At 33.7% G+C, this 25,590-nt stretch overlaps 1 protein-coding gene across 1 annotated transcript in view; it reads right to left on the reverse strand.

Moving 5' to 3' along the window:
* LOC145331262 (uncharacterized) overlaps positions 1 to 25,590 on the reverse strand; it is a 50,373-nt gene that overhangs the window by 18,958 nt on the left and 5,825 nt on the right. The window contains exons 2-21 of the mRNA XM_080175879.1: positions 24,704 to 24,760; positions 23,800 to 24,085; positions 23,068 to 23,121; positions 22,097 to 22,204; positions 20,948 to 21,085; positions 20,530 to 20,602; positions 17,568 to 17,671; positions 17,018 to 17,143; positions 14,488 to 14,567; positions 13,532 to 13,591; positions 12,830 to 12,902; positions 12,115 to 12,201; positions 11,561 to 11,765; positions 11,038 to 11,152; positions 10,705 to 10,770; positions 9,855 to 9,945; positions 9,259 to 9,341; positions 5,901 to 5,990; positions 4,996 to 5,126; positions 4,558 to 4,628 (exon numbers count right to left, since the gene is read on the reverse strand). Coding sequence (XP_080032005.1) covers positions 4,558 to 4,628; positions 4,996 to 5,126; positions 5,901 to 5,990; positions 9,259 to 9,341; positions 9,855 to 9,945; positions 10,705 to 10,770; positions 11,038 to 11,152; positions 11,561 to 11,765; positions 12,115 to 12,201; positions 12,830 to 12,902; positions 13,532 to 13,591; positions 14,488 to 14,567; positions 17,018 to 17,143; positions 17,568 to 17,671; positions 20,530 to 20,602; positions 20,948 to 21,085; positions 22,097 to 22,204; positions 23,068 to 23,121; positions 23,800 to 24,085; positions 24,704 to 24,760 — 2,098 coding nt within the window. The remainder of the gene's footprint in view (positions 1 to 4,557; positions 4,629 to 4,995; positions 5,127 to 5,900; positions 5,991 to 9,258; positions 9,342 to 9,854; positions 9,946 to 10,704; positions 10,771 to 11,037; positions 11,153 to 11,560; positions 11,766 to 12,114; positions 12,202 to 12,829; positions 12,903 to 13,531; positions 13,592 to 14,487; positions 14,568 to 17,017; positions 17,144 to 17,567; positions 17,672 to 20,529; positions 20,603 to 20,947; positions 21,086 to 22,096; positions 22,205 to 23,067; positions 23,122 to 23,799; positions 24,086 to 24,703; positions 24,761 to 25,590) is intronic.

Raw genomic sequence — 25,590 nt, forward strand, 5'->3', positions numbered from 1 at the left:
CCCCCCCCAACAGACTTTAGGGGGGTAATTACCCCCCCCAATCAAATTTTACCCCCGGGGTAAAAATTTTGGGGGGGGTAAAAATAATTTTACCCCCCCCAAACACGAATTACCCCCCCCTAAAATTTTTTACCCCCCCCCAAAAAAAAGCTTGGACGCCCCTGCCGCTCAATATCGTCTTATATTCCACAAAAAGACTAAAATTTAAGATTTTCTTGAAAAAAATTAATAGTATCTTACTTATAAAAAACAAAGTAGCAATTAATTTAAAACGTTTTATACAAACAAAAATCTTCCTTTTTACCTTATTACATTGCAATAAAAAAAAACTATCAGTAAACTTAGAACGAACGTCTCCAAGGAAACTTTGTAACCAATAATAATATAAAAACTTGTAAATTGGAAAGGTCATAATAAAATACATTCATTATAAAAGTTTTTAGGATTATTTATATAAAAAGCCTATAAAACAACACATTGTATATGATTTATCAATATCCAGTATGGCTTTAAAACCGATTTATATCCGCCGGTTCTAAGCCATACTGAAAAATCACGTATCGTATCTTAGATTTAACAAGGATGGTTTAAATTTTATAATCGTACATTTTTATATCCGAGGAAAGGTGTTTATAATACGATTCGATAAATAACTATTATAAATTGAATAAGAAGGAAAAAAATGAAATCATTGCTGTATTGTTATAAAACCTAAAAGAATATTTTCCTTAACTGTTTATCAATAACAAATCATAGACAAGAAAGTAGTAGTTTTATATTGCAAAGCTTACTTAGATTTTATTTACAAACATTTGCTATAAAATTTGTGCATTGAATCCTTGTTTTTTAGAATAACTTAAGCTTAGAATGTCTGAGGTTAGACTTTTTAAATGTTAGGTTAAACCCAAGAGGATAAAACAAAGAAAATCCTAAGTATAATAAGCAAAATAACCCTTCATTCGATTAATTTGATCAGTTGAAAAGTTACGGCACAGTAGAACAAAATCGCAGACCCCAATCAAGATTCAAATCAAAGGAGTTTTTATGCCAACGAATAAGATGTCAAATTTATAAAACTTTGGGGACCAGTGAAATGTTCTCATAAGTGTTACCTTTACTGTATATAGACAAACGGATATATATTATAGAGAATCCTTGCTACTAATAATATCAATTGCATGATAATTAAGAAGCAATCTTTACTAAATCGCTTTGTTTATCATGAAAACATTGATTCGACATAAATACTTTCCTACAACAATTTTACACCCAAACCTTTTATGAAAGTAACAGTATGTGTGTCTGTCTGTGTGCACCGAAGGATATGGTTCTCCTTTACAGTGAAGCTTTATATAGATCCTGGAAGTGTTTGTAACTATTTTGGGGGAGTACCAACACCCTTCCAAGAGAAACCGCCCTGATAAAAAATGTCCCCCAAAATATTTTTTTACTTTTTTTAATATCAAAATTAAAAACGGGTACGGGTCGACTACCACCCCCCCCCCCCTTTCCCAAACGTACACCCCAAGAAACCTCTAGGAGCGTGGCTTCTAGTACGTAATAAATTAACATCAATACTAAGACGTTATTTCTATTCTTAACCCTTACAGATCGGGCCCCAATTCCCACCTTAATAGATCGGGAGGGCCCCCCCCCCCCCCTCTATCTCGGCTCCTGGTACAGATAAAGACGTAAATTTTTTTCTGGTGGTTCATGTGTATTTTTAGAGAAAATTACTTTTTCTAGTCATAGCGTTCAGACCGCTCCTTAGCCGCTTTTTAGCGGCAGCCGCTAAATTTTAAAACAGCTGTAGAGCGGCCAATTTTGCAGCTAGGATGACCAAATTTTAGGACGAACTTTTCTTTTTCCTAACAAAAAAAAATTACTTTTTCTGATCATCGCCGAAAAACGGCAAATAACGGAAAACGCCATTTTCGGCGGTTACGGCGGTAAAACGGCGGTTGGCGGCGCAAACTAATATTTTTATCTGTTTATTATTGCTCAAGGATTTACCAAAAAAAAATTAGGTCTCTAGCTGTAATAGAAGTCACGATATTCATGATATATGTCTGTAGTAAAAGCCGGACAAAAATCGGTCATAAAGTCGGTCAGGGAGCGGTTAAACGGTCATAACACCGCTTTTCTCAGAAGGTCATTGATATCTAAGTATTCACCAAAAAAAATTTAGATTTCTACCTTATACACAAAAGTCATAATGTAGAAATTAAGATTTATTTAGAATTTTTTCTAATTTTTTTTGCTACCCAACCGACTTTGACCGGACACCACGACCGACACAGATTAGATATCCTAATAAAATCAACTCTTGTCGACGTATAATTACTAAACTTAAAAAGTCATGAAGTTACAGCTCTCCATCTTACCTACAAAAAAAAATGAGATTGAAAAAACTAGAGGGGGGGGGGCTCTTTGAGTCCCCCCCCCCCGATCTGTAAGGGTTAAGATTGTTCAAAAAAAAAAAATCTACTAAAACAATTTTCTTTTAACAAAAAGTTTACAACTATTATTTTTACCTTTTTCTGGCCTAATTCTTTTTAGTAAAAGGTAATAATAATTAATTAAATAAACAAAAGATTAACTTTTTGTCAATTAAAGTTTTTATTTAGTGTCCTATTTCAAAGCTAATTATAGAGCCTGTAAAAATAACATCATTCTGGCCTACCATAGGTCACTTAAAATGTATGCTGGCCTGCCATTGGTATTTAGTCAGTCATTTGTATTGTATGACGGAATTTTTTGTGTAGGCACTTTAAATAAATTGATTTACATCTTTAATGATGATACACAAAATTAAAGACCCGTTGTTAAAACGTTTGGACACTCTACTTAATGAACCAACCAATAAAAATTCAATAAAAGTCCCCAAAGTTGTTAAGCCATTAAATAACAAAACATTATCTTGATACTTTGGGGACTAGTGTGATAAACAGCCCATTGTCCTGTTCCTTCCTGGTAGACTGTCAGTATTTCCTGTATGATCTCGTAAACGACTGGAACGATCGTTCCACAAACTTCATTGAAGTTTGGAATTGGTCTTGGGCAGGTTTACGGCTACTTTTAGGGAGGTGCATTAGCTCCCTTTTGAGATATAACCGTGTATAGCACATAAAAATGAGTGAAAAAGTTGTCTAAACAAAAACTTCCTTTTTAATTGCGACTTGATTTAAAGTTTTTTTTTATAACTATTTCTAGACACCAAAATGTCTGATAACTTCGCCATAGGCCATTTTCATTTACAGACATAAAAGATAAGTAAATTTGATATATCAACGGGGGAGGGGGGGGGGGGAGCAAGCCTTTTAAGGCATTAATCATTGCAAACCCTTAGTGAAATGATAATTTTATCTTAAATAAAAAGTTAAGAAAAAAGCTAAAGAAATATTCAATAAAATTTTATTTCAGTAAGAGTTATTTCCAGTATGGCTTAGAAACCGATTAATTTCAGGCATCTCGGGACTAACAAAACTGGTTTTAATCTTATATGTTATAACTATTATCGCATCGTATTATAGACAATATATTCTGCTATTGTAAAATTAAGAAACATTAAATTAATTCCAGGTTTGTTGGCCCCTAGAGACTAACGGCCAAGAACCGGCTACATTCCACCAAAAATGATTTAATTCGAAGCCATGCTGAAAAACAAATTATACTCTTATCCCATATAGATTGGAATATTGATAATTACACAATCAACAAATACCCAGCAGCTAGAAAAATAGATTAATAAAAGTCATTTCGTTGTGTTATTCCAAAGGATCTAAAGGTATAAGACAATGGCCAATAAATTGATGTACTCCCCAAGGGTGATACACAGTATTACCACTACTGTAGATTACAATTAATGGGTGAAACGTTCGGACCCCCAACTTAATGAACCAACCAATAAAAAGTTTTTAAGACAACGAATAAGAAAACATTATTATAAAACTTTGGAGACTAATGTAATAAACAGCCCAATGCCCCCCCCCCCCCACTCCTACCTATTTTTTCCCCAAAAGTTTTCTATGACCCTTAATAGCAGCGACGAGGCTATCCTATTATTACGTAGTTTCCGTATGTCTAAGAAGACGTTTTGAAAAAAATCAAGATTTACGAGTCTGACAGAATGTGGAAGGCTGAAAACTGTTTTAATGATAAATTGCATATTTTCTAAAACATTACTTTACGTCCAGCATTATAATCTGACATTTTACTTATTTGGGGTTTAAATGAAATAAAGTATATTTATCGCATCATATTATGGACAGTTTTCCACAGACGGTAAAATTCTTTAATAAAGTAAAAGGATCTCTGTGTGTCTGTATGTCTGTCTGTGTGTACCAAAGGTTCATGCTAACCATTGAACCGAAACGGTTCTCCTTTACAGGGCAGCATCTCATAGGTTCTGGGAAGGTCTATAACACCCTCACAAGGGAAATCGCAAAAAATATAATTAAGCCCATCTAGCGGCAGAAAAATATTTAGCATAGATTGAAAAAAAATATTCTATGTGCCCCTAGAGGCCGCTAGTATAAAATTATAGTATTATTTTACCTGTGGAACTGTGAAATATTTTTCCTCTGGACAGGCCTTGCATGTAAATTTACACTGGTTGTACCATTTTCCTGAACAAAAAGAAGAAAATAAATAGTTAATTTGATCTCAGACATTTCTAAAGAAGCAGCTATTAGTGCCTATAAAAATTACGTCATACAATACAAATTACCAATGATAGGCCATTATACATATTAATTGAACGATGGTAAAATGTATCTGGCCTATCATTGGTCATTTGTTTTGTATGACCTCATTTTTTATAGGTGCTGTAGCTGCTTTGTTTTTAAATCATTTTTGCTTAAAAAATTAAGTTAGAGGGAAGAAAAGTTTCTTGCCACAAAAAAAGACAACTCGACAAACACTTAAAGACCTTTTAGAATTATTGCAGGTATTATCCCTAAATAAGTATTCATAGCTTACCCCATGGATTTCTACCTGTAGGGGACGAAATATCAGCTGACACGCGTTGGGTAGGCAGCCGTGACTTGGACCCCTCCCCACTCTCCTCCGTCTCTCCCCCCAAATCAGCTGATGAAAGTTGACCGCCTTGTTGGGTGCTATCCAGCCTAATTTTATAAATATTATAAGGAAACAGTTTTTGATATTAGAAATATTAATTTGTTAAAGGTATTGGATATTTAAAAAGTGTGAGTCATAGAAAGAAAACGAAGTAGCGGGTTTCGTCGTTTTTTCTTCACAAAAGCTTTTGATAGCTTATTTTAGGTTAGATAAATGTTAATGATTGCCCCGCAGGATTAGTAATTTAGCCCCGCAGGGTTAGAGACCCCCCCCCCCCCGAGACTAAAAATAGGAGAAAAGTTATTGTGAATATACGACGAAACCCGCTTTCTTTCCATGATCCATAAGTTCCAGTATACTATAGATACAAGCATTGATAAATGAAAGATTAATTGATTAATTTCCTACTCATTTTAATGATCATAACTTCTCTAAATAGGGGAAGATTAATTACTCATCTCTTTAAATTGAATGACTTGTTGAACTGACCCAATTACAATAAACAAAAATATCTTTTTTTGTTAATTTGAATAATTGGTTGAAAAATTTGCATACAAAAAGATTGTACAATCCCATCAAGTTTTAATACAACTACCCAAAGTTTTAAAGCAAACCAAAAAATGGTGAATTCTTAAAAAAATTTTGCCCCACTAAAATCAATGAGGCAAACTAAAAATTTAGAGGGGATAATTTTGCCTCACTAAAATTTTAGTGGGGCAAAAGTTTTTTTAAGAATTCACCTCAGTATAATTTACAGTCCAATGCCAATGGCCCCTCCCTCCCCGGGTATAGCTGTCATCATTATTTTAAAGTTACTAAACCTGATTCTCTTAGGGCTGGGTTCATCATCCCCACCATTAGTTGACACGGTGACGGTATTGTTCCGACCAATCTCTGTATCTGTTGAATACCTAAAAATGAAGATTATCCTTATATAAAAGTAACAGGATGCTGTCTGTCTGTGTTTACCGAAGGATCTCGCTAACAGCTTAACTGATATTGTTCTTCTTTAAATTGTAGCTTGAAGGTCCTGTAAAGGTATAAAACTATATTGAGGGAAAGTACCAAACCAACCTCCTACCAAGAGAAATTACCTAGCCCCCTAAAAAAAAATAATTAACTCCCCAAATTTTTCAAATTTTTCAATAAAAATTGGAAGTGGGTTAACGCACACACGGAAGCATTGTAGGATACCCCTTAAAACACAAATCTCCTTTACTTAATCTTTACAAGCTTTTGCTTTTTCGGAAAGCTATCCTTTGACCAAACATTTTAGATAAACAATAGAAAACTAGAAGTGCTGAACAGAATACTTTGAACGAGTTCCTCCAAAACTTATGAGAAAAACATATTAAGAAATAAAAAAGACAATACTTTAAATATATTTATAAAATAGAACCAAAAAGAATAGATCTAGTAGAAATAGATGGTAAAATTGGCCCCATAATCCGTCATACTGATAATCTGTATTTCAAGCTATGTATGGTGTATTCCCATTATATGAGTGGCTATATTTTTGGACAATAAAGCTAGCTTTATCCTAAGAAATTCAATTATTTATTATTTATGGTTAGTCATTTCCTTCATATTATACGAGGAAATAACTTTTTATAAGACATAATTTACCCAAAGAAATTAGACTACTTATAGCTGAATAAGTAAACAATAACTGTCCTGTTGTATCAAATTATGTACACTTTCTAGCCAATAATAAGGATGGATTGTTACCTTACTGGGATCTACTGCAGTTTACGGTAAAATATTGCTGGTATGGAATATTTCAAAAAATCTATGAATTTTAAAGGCTGCTAGCTGCCAAACGGCTGAACGTACAGATCATGCCCGCACACTGTTTTAAGCGGCATAAGAAGGCCTACAAATAATCTGGAATAACCATAAATCAATAATACATAATTATCTCGCAGTGCAGAGAATTGCGCGAAAAAGACCTATTTTACGCGTTCTTTCTTCAGTGAAGCTTTCCCTGTGCATCATTGGATCTTTGCTATTTCAGATTATTTGTAGGCCTTCTTATGCCGCTTAAAATGGTGTGCGGGTATGATCTGTACGTTCAGCCGTTTGACAGCTAGCAGCCTTAAAAATTTATAGATTTTTGGAAATATTCCTTACCAGCAATATTTTATCGTGAACTGCAGTAGATCCCAGTAAAGTAAAGACCAATCCGTCCTTATTATTGGCTAGAAAGTGTACAGAATTTGGTACAACAGGACAGTTATTGTTTACTTAGACAGCTTTAAGTATTTATTTTTTTTTTGGGTAAATGATGTCTTAAAAAGTTATTTCGTCGTATAATATGAAGCAAATGACAAAACATGTATAATAAATTGTTAAATTGTTAAAAAGGACGAAGCTAGCTTTATTGACCGAGTATGTATCTAAATCTTCTTAATCTATTCCAGAAAGTTTCAAAATATATTTAAGTAAGCATTTTGTTGGGATATGTAATGCTTGATTTTTGCATAATTAAGTTTAGCTTGTTAACTGCAAGAATAATTATTTTGCAGCTTTCCGCGGATATAATAATGTATAATTATCCAGGGAGTAAGGGAGGGGATTTTTATCAGATTAAAACCAGTTTTATTAGCTCAGAGATGACGAAGGAACAGCAGGGAGTAAGGGAGGGGACAATGGGCAATTAATTCAATATAAGAGTTATCAAAGAAAGGGCATAAAATCCAGTTTAATCCAATAAATTTGTAGGAAATTATAAAAGGAATGTTAATTGAATAATAGATTTCCATAGCGTCATGTAAAGTGAAATCACAACTTGTTTTTGATGAAAAATATTGAGGTTTTTTGGTGTGATTTTTATATTAAAAGATTATTAGACCCGGCCAGCTGCTAGCAAGAATATGACTGCCCCTTTTTATTCTGTTTATTTCCCTTGCCCCCACCTCCCTTCTCCCTTCTCCCCGTCTGCTACATTCCAAACTAACACAACGAGTGTTTATTTCCCTTCCCCCCACTTCCCTTATCCCTTCTCCCCGTCTGCAATATTCAAAACATACATAACGAGTAGCGGCATTCTATGCGCAAGTCCCCAAACTCAGCAAGAAACTGCTAAATTCTTGCACATTCCCTTTAAGCCAGTCCCCAAAGTCTGAGACTCCTAAAAATTGAATATTCGATCCATTGTCCCCTCCCTTACTCCCTGAAGGAACAGGCTAAAAAAACTGGTTTTAATATCATGATTGTCTATTTTTATATTCGTAGAAAACTAGATATAATACGATATGATGCTTCCTTTTCCGTATGACTTTGAACCAGTTCTAATCTAGCGGATATCAATCGGTTTCGAAGCCATACTTGGTAAGTTACTAAAATTACTCTCCATACCTATAAGTTTACTAGGTGATGAAAAATACTAAAAGATTATTCTCTATCAGGGATCTAAAGGAATAAGATAATGACCGATAAATTGATGTACATACCCAATGATGATACACAAAAATACCCCTTCCATAAAATACAATCAGTGGTTCAAACATTTGGACACTCAACTCAATAAACAACCAATCAAAATTCACTAAAAGTCCCCAAAGTTGTTCAGCCAACAAATAAGAATACATTATCATAAAACTTTGGGGAAAAGTGTAATAAACAGCTCAATGTCCCCTCCCTTCCTGACTTTCTATGTATTTATAAATTGAGTTGCCTAAGCTTCACCTTAATCGGAGATGTCATATTTATATTCCTATTTTAGTCCAGTAAATCACGTTAATTGGTTAGCGATAAATAAAACATGTACTATTTTGAAGAAAAAAAATAGTCAGTTCTAGTTTTTGGGCAACGTTTGCTAATCTTGAGCAAGCTTATGGAAATTTTGGATGGGGATATCCTATTATAAAAAGTAGTAAGATTTTTTTTATCATTAGCGAATGATCTCGCTTAACGTTAAACCGTGAAGCTTTAATACTGATAGTGCTTGGAACGGTTTTTAATTATTTAGAGAGGGTGCCTCAACCGTTTTAGAGGGGCGTAGGTGCGTGGACCTCTTGGATAGTGCATCCACCCCCCTTAATTTTGCCACCCTACACATACCACCTGCTCGCCTCATAAGTCTTCAAAATCAAATTTAAATTTTCTAAGCTAAGAAACGTACAGACAGACAATTGAATATGATAGAGTATAGCTGCGCTACTTCATATTTTATCTTACCTATTTGTCATCATAGTTAAATCTGATATTTTTCCCGAGTCTGTATTTTGATTCTCCAAAACGTTGAACTTGGCTTCATAATCCTACAAAAAAATAACAGGATGTATGTCTGTGTGTACCGAAGGATATCGCTCACCGCTGAACCGATATGGTTCTTCTGTACAATGTAGCTTCTTAAATGTCCTCGAAAGGTTTATAACTATTTTGGAGAGTGTACTACCACCCTCCAATGAGAAATCGCCCCTAGAATTTATTGACCCCTCTAAAACATTATTTTTTTTACTTTTTCTTTTATTAAACTAAAATTGAAAATGAAGTGGATGACATCATCCCCCTTATCTCACTAACATAGGATAAAGCGATAACTAATGGGTTTTTGTTACATGCATTGTTTTATTTTTATAATGAGTAAAATCCTATAATTACTATAGGCTTAGGCTATAGTCTATAGGCTTATATCTATGTAAGGCTAAGGAGAAGCTAGCTTCTAGGCAAGTCTAGGTCATTTTACATGATTCCGCTGAATATCTTAAATTTTCTTGATGCAATTAATAAATATTTGTAACTTTGTTAAAGGTTTTCAAAAGCTGTCTTACCTTGAGAGTAAGTTCATGAGATTTAATATGTCCACAAATACTTTGATACGTCCATTTTATACTTATACCACATACCAAGCATCTATACAGTCTAGATAGATAGATAATTTATATATTAGAAAGAACTATAGGAAGATATACATATAGATAGATATATTTATATTTAAAAAATTATAAGTGAAAATATCCCAACAACACCCTTCCCTTATTTTTCTCCCTTCTTACCCACTTTCCTTTAGTTACATTGAAAACATGTTTTACGCTAACTCTACGCCACCAAAATATTTAATTTTCGGTAATTTCAAATGTAATTAATTGCAGCCCCTAAAAATATTCCATTCAAACTATTTTAGATAGATATCTAGTATATTATAATGGTAGATAGATAGGAACCCATTAAAAGTGTCTGACTATGACGTCAGAAAAAATTAACAATTAACCAATGAGAGACCGCTATATATTTTACCATTGGTCAATTACAGTGAATGCTGGCTTTTCATTGGTTAATTGTTATTTTTTTCTGACGTCATAGTTCGACACTTTTACGAGGTTCATAGATAGATAGGTAGTTAAATAAATAGATAAGAAAATGGATCTATAAAGGGATAGATAGATACATTGCTGTTAGATAGACAAAGATAAATTAGATTATAAGCAAGGGATAGATAGATACATTGATGGGTAGATAAATAAACAGATATAATGAGTATATGGTCCATAAAACAGTAAAAAGTTGAACAGTTGGTTAAAAAGGAAGGTAATATAAGTAACAAAAAGACTGATCAATGCATGAATATGATAGACAGACATGCAAACGACAAAAAAATAATCAATAAAACAGATAAAATACCTGAAAAATTCAGCTGAAGTACCATACTTCTCATTATACTGTTCTTTGGACAGCTGATGTACAGTTCTACAAATATACAATTAGGTTATTTTTTTAATTCAGTAATAGACATAGTATATCTAGATGGTCCAAATGGCCCCATAATTAAAACAAACGCTAGCAAACATAGACTGTGTTTATTTTTTGTTATATAACATTCAAATAATACGAGCGACGAAATTTTTTATTGCAATATTTAGGTTATATTTAGACTTCAAGTTGATTTTTCAACTTGTAAGAGGTTGATTTCCCTAAGGCTTACAGGCTCGAGCCCTGATAAGAAAAATGTATTACCTAATATGAGTACAGTAGTAGGTAAAATCTACGAAAGATTTAGAACAGATGACACAGGACAAATCACTGCCATGATACCATTGACTGTCGGGACGGTTAGTAAACGCCATTCCACCTAAACATTTTCAATAATGGATTTATTATTACATGGACCTTATTAGATTATAACATATTATGAACTCCAATAAAATTTGAAACTTGTAGCTGGCTAAAATAGCGACACCCCCGATAAACCCCCTTTAACCCTTCCCCACCCCTACTTCTGGATCAACGAACTGACCAATAAGTGGTGTCCATTTCCACTGTCATAATATCAACGCATATTTAATATCCATTATTATATTATGAATTATTAGTAACATATAAACTAGCGGATATGCCCCTAGGAGCACCAGACAGACACAGACAGACACAGACAGACACAGACAGACACAGACAGACACAGACAGACACAGACAGACACACAGAAACAGATCCTGTTACTTTTGTATTAGGATGTACATAAATTTAGTTTTTATCGTACCTTTAGTAGGTGTACTTGTAGCCGCTGGTGTTGTAGACGTTGCTAGAGCCACCGTTGGCTGCTGGAGGCCGCTTATTGAAGCGGTTGTAACCGCTGGCAGAAGGCCATTCTTAGCCGCTGTGATTGCAGCCGCCAATGCGTTGGTAACGGCTGCGGCCGAAATTACCGGACTGCCACGGAAGGCCAGCAGAGCTGCAGGACTTGCCTACAATTATAAAGCTTTTTATAGTGACTATAAAAAAATTACGTCGAATTGGCCTACCATTGGTCAATCAAAATGTATACTGACCTGACATTGGTTATTTAGTTTGTGTTATGGCCTGTCATTGGTCATTTGTATGACGTCATTTTTTTTATAAAGAGCTTCTAAAATTATTTGTTGGATAAATTATTGGTTTTGCTTTTAAGATACTTTTTTATGATTTTAGAAAACATTTAGAAAAATTTAATAGACATCCAATCTATTTAGGATATATGGGGGGGGGGATCAGAAATCCTTTTTTTTTGGGGGGGGGGCTTTGAAGTCTTTTATACAAATGTCCTCATATATATACCTTTAGTGGCGGTAGAGGTGGAAGGTCGGCGGCTGCGGCCGACTTACCAGGAGACTGAGAACTAACATCTACGCAAATATTTGCAGCCTAAAAATTGCAGTTGTTAGATTCATATTGTTTTATGTAAGTCAGTTCATCTGTCGCCCACATATTTCATGTTTTACTTTGTAGTCTACTAATGCATTTATTGGCTCTTACCAAAAGGGACAGAAAGGGGTAAGAAAAAAAAGCTTAAAAACTTCCAATAACTCAAATCTGAAAGAAGAAAAAAACGAAAACCATCACAGGACCTATGTGAAGCTTACCTAAAAATAAAGAACCCAATCAGTTCAATAGTTATTGAGATCTTAAGCTTCAGACAAAAAAAAACTTACTACTTTGTTTGGTAAAATAGAGTACAAAAATAACAAAAATGAACATACAGAATGTGAGAAAATATAAAAATATAAGATGTCAAAAAAGTACATCCATTTTTTACTTATTTACACATACAATAGAAAGATATATGAGAAAACATTGTCAATACATGAAGTTACATAACATTTTATTTTCCTAGATTTTTTTGGTTTTTTTCATTAACAACCCATTTTTATGAAATAACTGGATATAATACGTATATGATTTTTCAGTATGGCTTAGAAACGGTTTTATTCCAGCGGATATAAATCGGTTTCAAATCCATACTGGAAATAGTTATTGCCTCCTAGAGTCCTACCTGTTCTTTCAGTGCAGTAACTGGATTAACTGTAAACAACGCTGGCTCATTGTTCATGTACTTGGCTTCGTAATCCTGTATTTACCATATACTTGTTTTTAACAAAACAAAAATTGAATATAAAAAGTTTAGGACAATGGAAAATAATTTACCTAATCTATTTTAAATGAAATAGAACTTTTATATGCGTAAAAAATAATTTATTTATTTCAGTATATGGCTTCGAAACCAGTTAATATCTGCTGAATAATAACTGGATCTCAGCCATATTGAAAAATAATGTATAGCACCGTATTACAGACAATTTTCCACGAATATTATAATAAAAATCGTAAATTTATACCAGTTTTATAAGCCCGTGCCTTCGGCCCCTCGGGTCCAATAAAACTGGTTTAAATCTTGTATTTTTTTATTTTAATATTCGCGGAAAGCTGTCTATAATATGATGCGATAGATAACTGTACTTAATATAGTTAGAACTTTTTTATGATTAGAAAAAAATTATTTTGCCATACAAAATTGACCAAACTGCATTACTTTTGCACCACTTTTGACGTCATATTCTCCATCTCTTTTTAGGGGTTTTCTTTCCCACTTCTCCTCTCATCTTCCTCATTTTATGAAGTCACAGGAATCAAAAGTGACACAAAAGTTTGCGGATTTTTAATGTTGTGTTTTACAGATTTTGTTAAAAATATAGTTTCCTGGATGTTTGTAAAATGAACTTGTTTTAAATGCTGGCGAATACTCGAGTATTTCCATCTAATTGTAATATTTATTCTTGGATTATCCTCATATTTTGTTCATGCTTAAACTTTTGTTGCCTTGCCAGAAAGAAAGTACTGAAAAGGGGGCCTTTGCCCTGCAGGGCCTATAACTGCATTGTCCTATCTCTATTGGGCTCCACTGTACCCAATATAACCTAACCTAGCCTGACCTAAAAGCAAACAGAAATACGCCAAAAAGCTACCTAACACCTTTATTTTCAATTCTTTTTTCCAACATGTGAGGGGGCTTCTGTGCTCTATTACGAACTTTGATGTAAACCGCTGAACTTCTTATATATGATTAGTTTAAAAAAATATGATTTGAAAATAGCCAAGAACCATCCCCAGAATTAAAAGTTCTGCTATTAAAAGGAACAACTTTTGAAGCAGCTTATGATGCCTAATAAAAAATGACATAATGCAATAAAAATGACTAATGATAGGCTAGTATACCTTGTAATTAGCCAATGATAAAATTTAACTGGCCTATGATTGGTCATTTGTATTGTATGACGTCATTTTTATTAGGCCCTACAAGATGCTTTGAAATTTTTGCTTTTAGGCCTAACTACTTATACTAAGAGAAATAATAACTAATATAATAAAAGTAGTATGTTTTTGTTGTCTATTGCTAAGGATCTCGCTAACCACTGAACCAATACAGTTCTCATTTACAGTGTAGCTTCTCGCAGGTCCTGAGAATGTTTATAACTATTTTGGGAGAGGGTACCACCACCCCCCTAAGGAGATATCCCTAAGAAATAAAATTACCCCCTACTAAAAAAAATTTCCTTCATAAAACTAAAATCAAAAGAGGAGTGGGTCGACTCTCCCCACCTTCAAGGGCCACTAGAGGCCTCTAGGGGCATAGCCGTTAGTAAGAATAAATTCCTTATTTGAGCATTGCATATTAAGCACTGGTACTGATGGTAGATTTCAGCATCCTTCCCGTATTTTTCATTGTATTGCTCCTATAATAAATTAAATGTTTTTAACTTTTCTTTAATTTAGAATGCCTGTTCTCTCTCTAATATGTATATAGATTAGATTCATAGAAGGTTTCAAGAAAGGAATATCATTCAAACATTCCCAATAAAAAAATTCACTAGATTTAACTATTTAGAAAAATTTTGCATCCAGGGGGCATAATGATGCGCCTCTAGCACCCCAGGGGGGGGGGGGAGGGGATAGCGCTGGAAAGTGTCATTTGTGACATCATAAAAATACGTCTAAAAAGAAGGGATGAGAGGAGAAGTGGGAAAGAAACCCTTGAAAAAGATGGATTTAGACGTATTTTTAAGATGTCAAACATGAAACTTTCAAACGCTTCCAGGGAGGGGGGGGGGATTTGGGGCATCAAAAAAGCCTAGACTTATGGATAAAAATGGCCTAAATCCACCCTGGACCCTATGTAAAGCTTTCATAAGATGTAGAACTCAATAGGTTCAGTGATTAGTGAGATCTTAATTGTCAACCAAAAACCTTAATACTTTATGAAAAGAAAACCAAAAATGTTTATATACAAATTAGGGTTGGGCCGGATATCCGGTGTGGCCGGATATCCGGCCGGATACCGGATATTGAAACTATCCGGTCGGATATCCGGCAATATAATCTTTTATATTTTACAACAAAAATCTCAGTTTTTAAAAATCTTTAATGGCTTTAATTTTCTTATTATTGAAGCTAGAAGAACAATCTTTTTCTGACTATGTTTTTCTTTATGTAAATTTTATATTAGAAATCTCAAAACATAAATTTTGGCGGTGGCAGCAGTACTTGGCAGCTGCCAGCCGCAAACTGGCGGTTGGCAGGTAAACGGCAATAGATTTTATGAAATTGTAATATGTCATGAAGATATATAAAAAAGCCTAAGTTTAAAATTTGAAAACTTCAAGTTAAAATTTGCGGTCACAGGAACCGTTTAAAGATTTCTGGAGACCTTGAGGTTCAGGACTTGCAGGATTATACCTGGACCGGAAATCGACTTGAACAGTAACACCTATATTTCATATGAGCATGTACGACTATAGGATATTTTAGTATTAGATAACATGAAATGCTTTGTTCAAGTAAAAAAAAATATTTTTACTTTTTTTCCTGAATGACCTTACCAGGTTTGCTGGCATCCTGTGCCCGCCAGGAAGGAGGTATTAAAAAAATTCAACTTTCAGTTATGTGTCATACCCATATTTCGAAAGTCACTCAGTTATAGCCCTCTACCTCTATACACAGAAAATGAGATAGAAAAAAACAGAGGAGGGGGGGGGGGGGCAGGCATTTAACGCCACCTCCCCGCCCATCCTCCAACCGTTAGGGGTTGATATTACAGATTAAGGGTAGTAATAGTTCATTAGATAAATTGCTAAGAAGAAAGATCATTTAATAGTTACTTAATTTTTAAGTTTTGACCTTAATTTTATATAATAAAACACCAGTTTATGAAGAAATTTTTTTGGCGGGTATAGTCCCTTTCGTAGCAACAGAGCGATTATTCCTATTTTCACAGTAGCTTTCCTCCTATTTCTAGCCCCTGCGGGGGGCTCTAAACTTGCGGGGCCAATTGCCTAACCCTGCGGGGCAATCACCTAACCTAACCTAACCTAAAATAACCTATTAAAAGCAATTTAAAAATACGACGAATCGCCCCTTAAGGTGCGTTGCCACGAAAGGACTATATCCTTTTTTGATACTTTAATATGCAGTTATTTGGCCGGTTATCCAGCCGGATATTCGGTAATTTTGCCGGATATCCGGCGTTGGCCGTATATTTGCCGGATATCCGGCATTAGAAATCAGCCGGATATCCGGTATCCGGCCAAAAAAATATCCGGCCCAACCCTAATACAAATAACCCCTATTTCTCTTTATTTTAAAATATATAAAATCCTCTTGCAGTATCTATAGAAATACCTAGTTTAAAATGTATATACATTTACAAAATACGCAATTATGAAAAATATCATCAAAAAGAATGTAAAAGATTTAAATATTTGCATTAGAATAAAAAATATATTTTTTTATATTTATAATTCAAACAATTTCTTGGATAACAAATTCAATTCATCAAATTCGAGGACTTTTAAGTTCTTTTGAGGGGTAAATTCAGGTGTTTCAAAAGTTTGATGGGGATAAAATGAGGGGTTTTACAGTTGAGGTGGGGTATTTACTCCCCCCTCTATGACGTCTACGCCAAAGAGAGATGGGACAATGGGCTGTTTATTAAACTAGTCCCCAAAGTTTTGAAACTTAACATCTTTGGGGATTTTACTAAATTTTAATTGGTTGGCTTATTAAGTTGAGCATTCAAGCGTTTCAACCACCAATGTTAATCTACAGATTTTTGTGCATCACCATTGGGGATTTACATCAATTTATCGGCCATTGTCTTATCCCTTTAGATCCCTGCGTCTATGCATACCTTAGTAATGCCGTGAATCTTGCTAAAATGATGGAAATACCACTGGTCATTGGCGAAGTTTTTGAAGCAGATTTTGCACGTCAAGTCACTGCCATGGTACCACGCGTGCTCAGAATTATCTACCTCCTACAAAGATGAAGCTTTTTAAAGTGCCTATAAAAAAATGACGTCATACCGGCAAACCATTGGTCCCATAAAATGTATACTGGCCTGCCATTAGTAATTTGTTCTGTGTATTGGCCTTTCATTGGTCATTTGTATTGTATGACGTATTTTTTAAAGGCACTATAAAGAGCTTCACAAAGATAAATTATTATAAATAGATGAATTATCGCTTTTTCACAACCTCCCCCTTCAACCCAATTATACTCCTTTACCCCTTCCCTCATCCTTCTTCCCTTCCCCTTAGATGCATACCTTGGTCTTAGAGGAATGTTTACAATAATGATATGATCATCAGTGAGCTAAAAACAATTTAAATTCCCTTTCTCTTTCCCTTTCCTTTAACCCACCCATGGGCCATTCCCCTTCCCTTGAGATAGATAGATACCTTAGTTTCAGGGGCTGGGTCCTCAATAATGATATCATCCTCAGTGAACTGGTACCTCTCCCCTTCCCCTTCTTCTCCTTCTCCCCCTTCTTCATCACACTCATCTGAAAAAAATAAACATCATCGTTGCAATCAAATCACGAAACCTACCGACCTGTCATCCTTTTTTACACAACCCCTAAATGCAGCACTTTAATTCTTTTATTTAAAAATAGCGGCTATCTACCGCCCAGGGGCAGAGAGCAGCTACCAAATATAGTTAAAAACCATCCCAAGACTTAATTTTAAAAATATAACAGCCTTAAATCATCACAGGACCTATGTGAATCTTACCTAAATAGGAGAACCAAACCAGTTCAGTAATTATTGGGGTCTTAAGATTCAGAAAAAAAACTTTATACTACTTTATATACTAGGACTAGCGGCTACGTCCCCAAGAAGCCTCTAGGGGCACTGGTAGGAGGGAAAAAGGTGGCCTCATTACATTTTAAATTTAAGTTTCAAAAGAGTTAAAGAAATATTTTTTTGAAGGGAGGGGGGTGAAGACACCCTCTGCAAAAATAGTTTTAAAAATTCCCAGGACCTTTAAGAAGCTACCTTGTAAAGGAAAACCCAATCGGTTTAGCGGTTAGCGAGATCCTTCGCTACAAACAAACAGACAGACATCGTTCTACTTTGTATTATAGATGATTTGATTGCCTGTTAAACTTTTCAAAGGATAACTTACTATTTTACTGTAAATTTATTGTTTTAATAAAAAAAATATATTTTTTTATTAATCAGTATTAATATGTTATACTATACATTTAAAATATAAATATGAATACAACATAACAAAAGAAATCAAAACCTTTTGTAAAATATTTGAAAAAAAATGTTCAAATACAGGATTTAAATCTTAAGTTTCAATTTTTAATTGGACCTTTATAAAACATGTACAGATAGGTGTGCATTAAATATTTTTAAAAATCGTTTTTTGATCCTTAATCTAATTTTTAAGACGAATTCAGGAAAGTATATAAAGCTATGCTTTGATAGAAAAAAATTTCTCCCCCAGGGGGAGACCCTTCCCCTTTTTCATTAAAATCGAAATTGACATATTGCTGAAAAAAAGCTACCAGAACACTTTTTTGGTATCAATGGTCATTATATCACAAAAGGAATGGGTTGGAATAGCGCGCCTATTGATTTTTTTTTAAAAAGTGGTAATTCTGAGTCGGTGTAGTGTGCATTCTATCTCGCACATAATTGTTTCATATGCGCAATAAAACACAATTGTAGATAAATAAGATATTAAAACATGATGATTTTAACCGTTTTGACAACAATTTTTTATAATGTTATAATTAAAGCATCTTTATAATCAAATCTTAAAAATTTGAATATGTCCTTAAACAGTATACTGTATATATTAGCAGTTTTGAACATTTACTTATTTTTTGCTTCAACTTATACATCTATATTCTGCTTATTTAGTTCTGACACTCTACAAGTACATGTCAACTTTCGTTTTTCATTACGTTTAGGAACTTCGCTTTTATGGGTGTTTTAATCCTTGTTATATGATAGAATCAAAAGAAAGGAACAAAATATACTAAGGGGCGTCATAGCTCAGTGGGAACGCTCTGAGTTACGGTGGTGATAGTTCGTGTTCAAGTCCCAATGTGGCAAGTCAAATTTCTCAGTTCACGCAGCTTCCCCTGGTTGTGTAAGAAGGGAGATTATTGAGTGGTTTGGATACTTAATAGTCACGTACATAACATCTGTACAATCGTTATCCCAAGCTCCTCTGCGGAGAGCGTTATTCATTACGGTGACTTAATTTGGGACACCTGCCATACTCGACGAGAGGGTGAGGTAATATAGAGTAGCTCCCTTGAGACAGCTGGTCAAAACATAATGTACATGAGCGTGGAGCTTGATAGCCCTAGTAACTATACAAAGGTGTCTCGTCCTTCTCCATGACTACTTAGGTACAAACACTAAGAAACAATAGCTACACACACACACACAAAATATACTGTTGTAATAATTTGCTAATTAAATAATGTGTGGAAGCTAATGCACACCTTAAAAATATACAATTACACAATTATTTACGTAAAGAGTTGTGAATGTAAATTATACCCCTTTAAGAAATTTAAAATTTTATACAAGAACCTAATTTAAAAGGGAAAAATAAGTGGATAAACAAAATTGTATTATTCATTTTATAACGTAGAAAATTTTTTTTTTATTTGGTTAGTTTATAAAAGAGAGGGAGGTAGTCATATAATTTCAGAAAGTTAATAATAAGAGAAGAAAATAAAATTTGTTTGAAGAGCCTGATAATTTTTTTCCAGCAAGGCTTTGAAACCGATCAATGTTCGCTGAATAAGAACCGTCTTAGACATACTCGAAGATCATTTATAGCATCGTATTTCAGACATTTTTTTTTATTTTAATATCCACGGAAAGCTGTTTATAATACGATGCGATAAATAACTAATTAAGTTTCTTATACATTAATTGCAGTTTGACATTAGAAATGCATTCGAAAGCTAAAATATAACATGAAGTTGCTATACATGATGACAAGGATGACAACTTCCATAAGTAGCGAAGCACAAAAAATCGTGGATGGGAATGTATAGAAGTAGATTTAAAGGAGCAAAGAAAATCACGTTTCCCCCACTTTGTGTCTTTTGTGTATTTCGAATTATCGAGTAGCTTCGCTACTAATAAAAACATAACTGATGAAATCTCAAAATGTGGTCACTCGGAAGCTGTTAATTATCACTTACAAAATTGAATGAGTAAGGCAATAATTGCTCTTTTTTTATCCTTTCAAGGCTACACGCCTCTTGCAGAACTAAAACTACCCATAGAATGGCAATATTACAACTTGAAAAAAAAGCCATGAAATCAAAAACTAAATCGTCTTTGATCGTGGGATGAATTAAAATCTTTTTTTTGCTATTACCTATAAACATTTGAGAATCAGGGTCCGTATTTTCCTCTAGTTCCACTGTTGGCTCTATGTTGGGGGGTGATTCCTGGAAAAAAAAGGCATGATATAAAGGTACACTACAATTTAAAGTTTTTTGAATAGTCATATCAATTTAGCGCAGTAGTCCGAATATATAAAGTAGTAAGATTTTATTAAGAATTCGAAAACTACTGAATGAACAATTGATTTCTCCATTCAAGGGAAGCTTCGTATAGGTCCCTGGATGGTTTCAGTATGGTTGATTTTTATATATAAGACTTAGGATGGTTTTAAGCTATTTTCTGACCTTCTCTACTTATTTCAATATAGAGCCCATAGATGCTAGAGGTGCATCGGCTAGTCTGTCGAAAGGGAAAAAATGTGTAGCTTCGCTGCTATAAAAAGCACTTACCGGTACATTGACGTACATCCGTTCATACTCATGTATAGTAAGATCATGTATGAGGGTCATATGACTGTCGATATTGCTGTATTTGTGAGCAAGCTTTGCTCCACAGATTATACACTCGTACTGGCGGTACACTTCGCCCTAAAACGAAAATTATTAGATAAAAAATTTGTGAAAAAATTTATTCATCGCATTGTATTATATTAAATTATTAGATTAAAGCCAGTCTTTTTTAAAAATATATTATTATTCGGTTAATTCGCTTGATAAATACACTTACACATACACCCTTTGTATGATTTACAGTGAAAATATTTTTAGAACAAGAGAAAAATGAGTTCCTCAAAAGTAAAAAATAAATAAAATAGAAAATGAAGAAAGTCCCTCAATGACGTCATAAAAATGAGGGATGAGGAGAGGAGGAGTCGGTAAGAAAACCCCTATAAAGAGATGGATAATACCTCGTTTTTATGACGTAACATGCAATTTTTTTAGGGACTTTCTTCGTCTTCAATAGAATACCATTTTTTATTTGCCAATCTATGCAATTTAACTTAAAAGCAAAATTATCCCTGTTAGAGCTTTTGATCTGTTTTGTTCTACTGTAATACAATTGGAAAAGATGGAAACATTAAAAATTTATAAATCTATTTCAAGATCAAATGGTTTTATCTTCCTGCATTTCTTAAATCAATGTTTGATAATAGTTATTTTTCGTATTGTATTATAAACAGCTGTCCGCAGATATAAAAAAAAAATTACACTTATAAGATTTAAACCAGTTTTGTTAGCTCGGACCTTCATCTACTCGGGGCTAACATTTTATTATACAAGGAAAGCTGTCTATTTTGTTAGCTCGGCCCTTCATCCACTCGGGGCTAAAATTTTAATATCCACGGAAAGCTGTCGATAATAAGATGCGATAAATAACTATTATCCAATGTTGATTATCCTAGCTGTGCTCCTCCCAAACAAAACTTACCGAAGATGATTAAAGTCCCTCCACAGATTATGACATACGATTGAATAGCCAATGAGAGGCCAGTATACACTGTAATTGACCAATGGTAAAATTTATGCTGGCCTCTCATTGGTTACTTTATCGTATGACGTCATAATTTGTTGAGGAACTTTAATCATCTTCAAACTTACCTTGTGTCCATAAACTTTATGATAATCTTGCAGAGTTTTGTTGTGAGTTCCAGTGATATGATTGTGATAATCCTCTGTGCGCCAGAAGTGAGCTGAACATGGGGACACCTGTCATAAAAAAAATTGGTAATTTTTTCGCGCATTTGCGCATTTGTCATACTTTCCGTAAAGTTGTGTGTTATCATTTAGTCAAATGCGCTTATTAAGTCTAACTGTTCTTAATCATTATGACCAAATGTATATATATGAAATCCTCTGTGCGCCAGAATTGAGCTGTACACGGGGACACCTGCCATAAAAAGTGGGTCATATTTTTCGTAAAGCTGTGTGTTATCATTTAGTCAAATGCGCTTATTAAGTCTAACTGTTCTTTATTATGACCATTTCATAAATATACATTTGGTTCGATTATTTTCTGTAAAGTTGAATGCACTTATCAAGTCAAACTGTTGATAATTATAACCATTTCATATATATACATTTGGTCATAATTAACATATAAAAGTTAGACTTGATAAACGCATTTGACTTTGTAAATTATTGGTTTGTCTGGTTCTTTCCCTCAAAGTGCCTTTGGAGCACAGAACGCTCTTCCCACTTCTTCTTTTAAAAATTTTGAAAAAAGGCGGAGGTAAGTATTTTTACTATGCTTACTATGTCTAAACTTGCGATGCCCCAACCCTGCAGAAAAAGCCAGAAAAAAACCTAACCTAACCTGACTTAAAGTAATGAACAAACGAACGAAAAGTTCAAATTAAAGGAAAAGATCTAAAAGAACAAAGTAAGATTAATCAAAATAAACCTTGCAATATGAATGAAAAGGTCACATAGACCGAAAAAAACATTAGAACTTCGTCCAATCATATGACTTTTTAGAAGTTTGGACATAGCTTTCAATGTAAAGCAAACAAATCCAAAATAATACTTAAAAATGGAAAAGATTTTTACTCTTTATAGGTTCTAATGTATACCTGACATCTGAAAGTACATCCATCATACCACTCGGGACCTTTCTGTATAGCATCCTGAAGCAAGTGACTGGGCTTATTTCAAGCTAATAATTATCAATTTTAAATCTTCGAAAATGTGGATATTATCAAGGAGGGGAGGAAATTGGACTGTTTATTACACTAGTCCCAAAAATTTTATTATAACGTTTTCTTATTCGTTGGCTTTACAACTTCTGGAACTTTTCTTAAATTTCGATTGGTTAGTTCATGAAGTTGAGTGTCCAAACGTTTACAACCAATATTTGTAATCTAAATAAGGGGTTATTATGGGTATCATCCTTGGGGATGTACATCAATTTATCGACCATTTTCTTATCCCCTAAGATCCCTGGGTTATTATGCTCGTGTGTAAACGAGAGATATTGAATACTAAGGAGATAAATTTAAGAAAATTTAAAAAGAAATCCTTAAACTCATTTAAAATGTGGAAGTTCGTTTTATGGCTTATTTGCTAAAATGGATATTTTAGTAAATTATAATATATCTTACTTAAATCCATCAATTTATTGGTTAAATTATTGTTGCCTTTTCAAAAACTGAGTAATTTGGCCTATCATTAAAGCACAACTAATCACACACAGACAGAAATAGTTTTTTTTTAAAGACTGCTAAAAGAAAATTTAAAAGAAATCACTTTTTTGCCGTTTCATGACTAATTTATAATAAGTATAGAAAAACTTAGTAATAAATTACCTTAATAATGATTTCCTCTTGGGGTTTAGTGACAACCACAATGTTTGGCTTTAGTCCTACACCGGCCTGCTGCAGTATAAAACTGGTTCGGGACAAAACAGCTGATTTCTGCTCCTCCTGCTGTTGTTGCAACATGTTTGTTGCGCTGGCCGTTGCAATGGCGGGCCCTGGAGGTAGCAGTTTGTTTTCTACTTGTGGAGGTTGCGTGATAATGACGGGCCCTGGATTTTCATATTTGCTACCATAGTCTTCTATACTGATGTTGTGCTTTGTCGTAATATGTCGCCTAAAAAAGTAAAAAAAATAACAAAGTCCTTATAATTAAGTAACAGGATCTGTGTCTGTGTGTTTATCTGTTGATCTCGCTAAACGCTAAACCGATATGTTTCTTTTTTTTAGGACAGCTTTTTATTGGTTATGGGAAGGTTTATAGCTGTTTTGGGGGAGGGTACTACCACCCTCCCAGGAGAAATCTTTAAAAATAGGGACGTAGCCGCTAGTATTATATATTTTATTTAAATAAATTTAAATCCTTTTTCAAGTAAATTTTAATTTCATGTCATACAATACAAAAATATGTAAATCACGATAAATGAATGTTAAATTTTACTTTTTTAAAGACAAATATAAGAGAGAGAGAGAGAGAGAGGGGACATTGTTTTTTTACATTAGTCCCCAAAGTTTTATAGTAACGTTTTCTTATTCGATGGTTTAACAACTTTGGGGACATTTATTGAATTTTGATTGGTTGGTTTATTAAGATGGGTGTTTAAACGTTTCAACCACTAATTTATGCTATATAAGGGATAATTTTGTGTAGCAACATTGGGAATGTACAAAAATTTATCGGTCATTGTCTTATCCCTTTAGATTCCTGCTTTAGTATTAGTATTTTATTGCTTACCTAATATTCCAAAGCCTCCAAATAATTGTAGTGTTACAGATCTTACAGCTATAGTACCTAAAATAAAAATATAAAAATAAAACCTAATATTCAAAGATGTCAACAAAATTCTCAATAAAAATATATATATTTCAATTAACGCACAGCTTTTAGGGACTATTAAAACAAAGTTGCTCCGCTGAAGGTGATTAAATTCAATATTAAAAAGACCATTAACATAGGGTTTCTTTAATCAGTTAGTTTCGAATGGATCTTTCTTGGATCTGTAATAAACATATCTTATCTGTGTGTCTATTAAGAATAAGTTTTGGTTAAAACTAGAAGCTTTTTTTTAGTGCCTATAAAATATATACGTCATACTATACAACTAACCAATGATAGCCCAATATAAATTTTACTATTGGTCAATAAAAATTTATACTAGTCTATATTTGCTCATTAGTATGACGTCATTTTTTATATAAGCTGTTTCTAATACTGTCAATTTTGAATTGTGTTTTTTAAAAGCATTTCTTTAATCCACAAAAAAACACTTTTTATTGTATGAGTTAAAAATTTACTGAAATAATTAGTGTATATGTATTTATAACAGTTACTAAAAAGTTAATTACACATAATCTTTATTCATTATAAAAAGTTTTAGTTAGGAAAACATGTAAAAAACTGTAGACACTTTCATTTTCTTAAAGCGATGCCACTCTACAATTTTCTATTGCCTATGTTATTGTGTTGTCAATGAGGGATCTAGAGGGATAAGACAATGGCCGATAAATTGTTACACATTTTGTAACACCCCTGAAAAACTTTTAGATACCACAACTGAGCGCGCAGAAAAGATGATATGAGCGGGCGCGGACAACCAGACCAAGCAGCTATAAAATTGATGT

This window comes from Acartia tonsa, chromosome 11 (assembly GCF_053477335.1).
Source record: "Acartia tonsa isolate MP-2025a chromosome 11, ASM5347733v1, whole genome shotgun sequence".
Lineage (NCBI taxonomy): Eukaryota > Metazoa > Arthropoda > Copepoda > Calanoida > Acartiidae > Acartia > Acartia tonsa.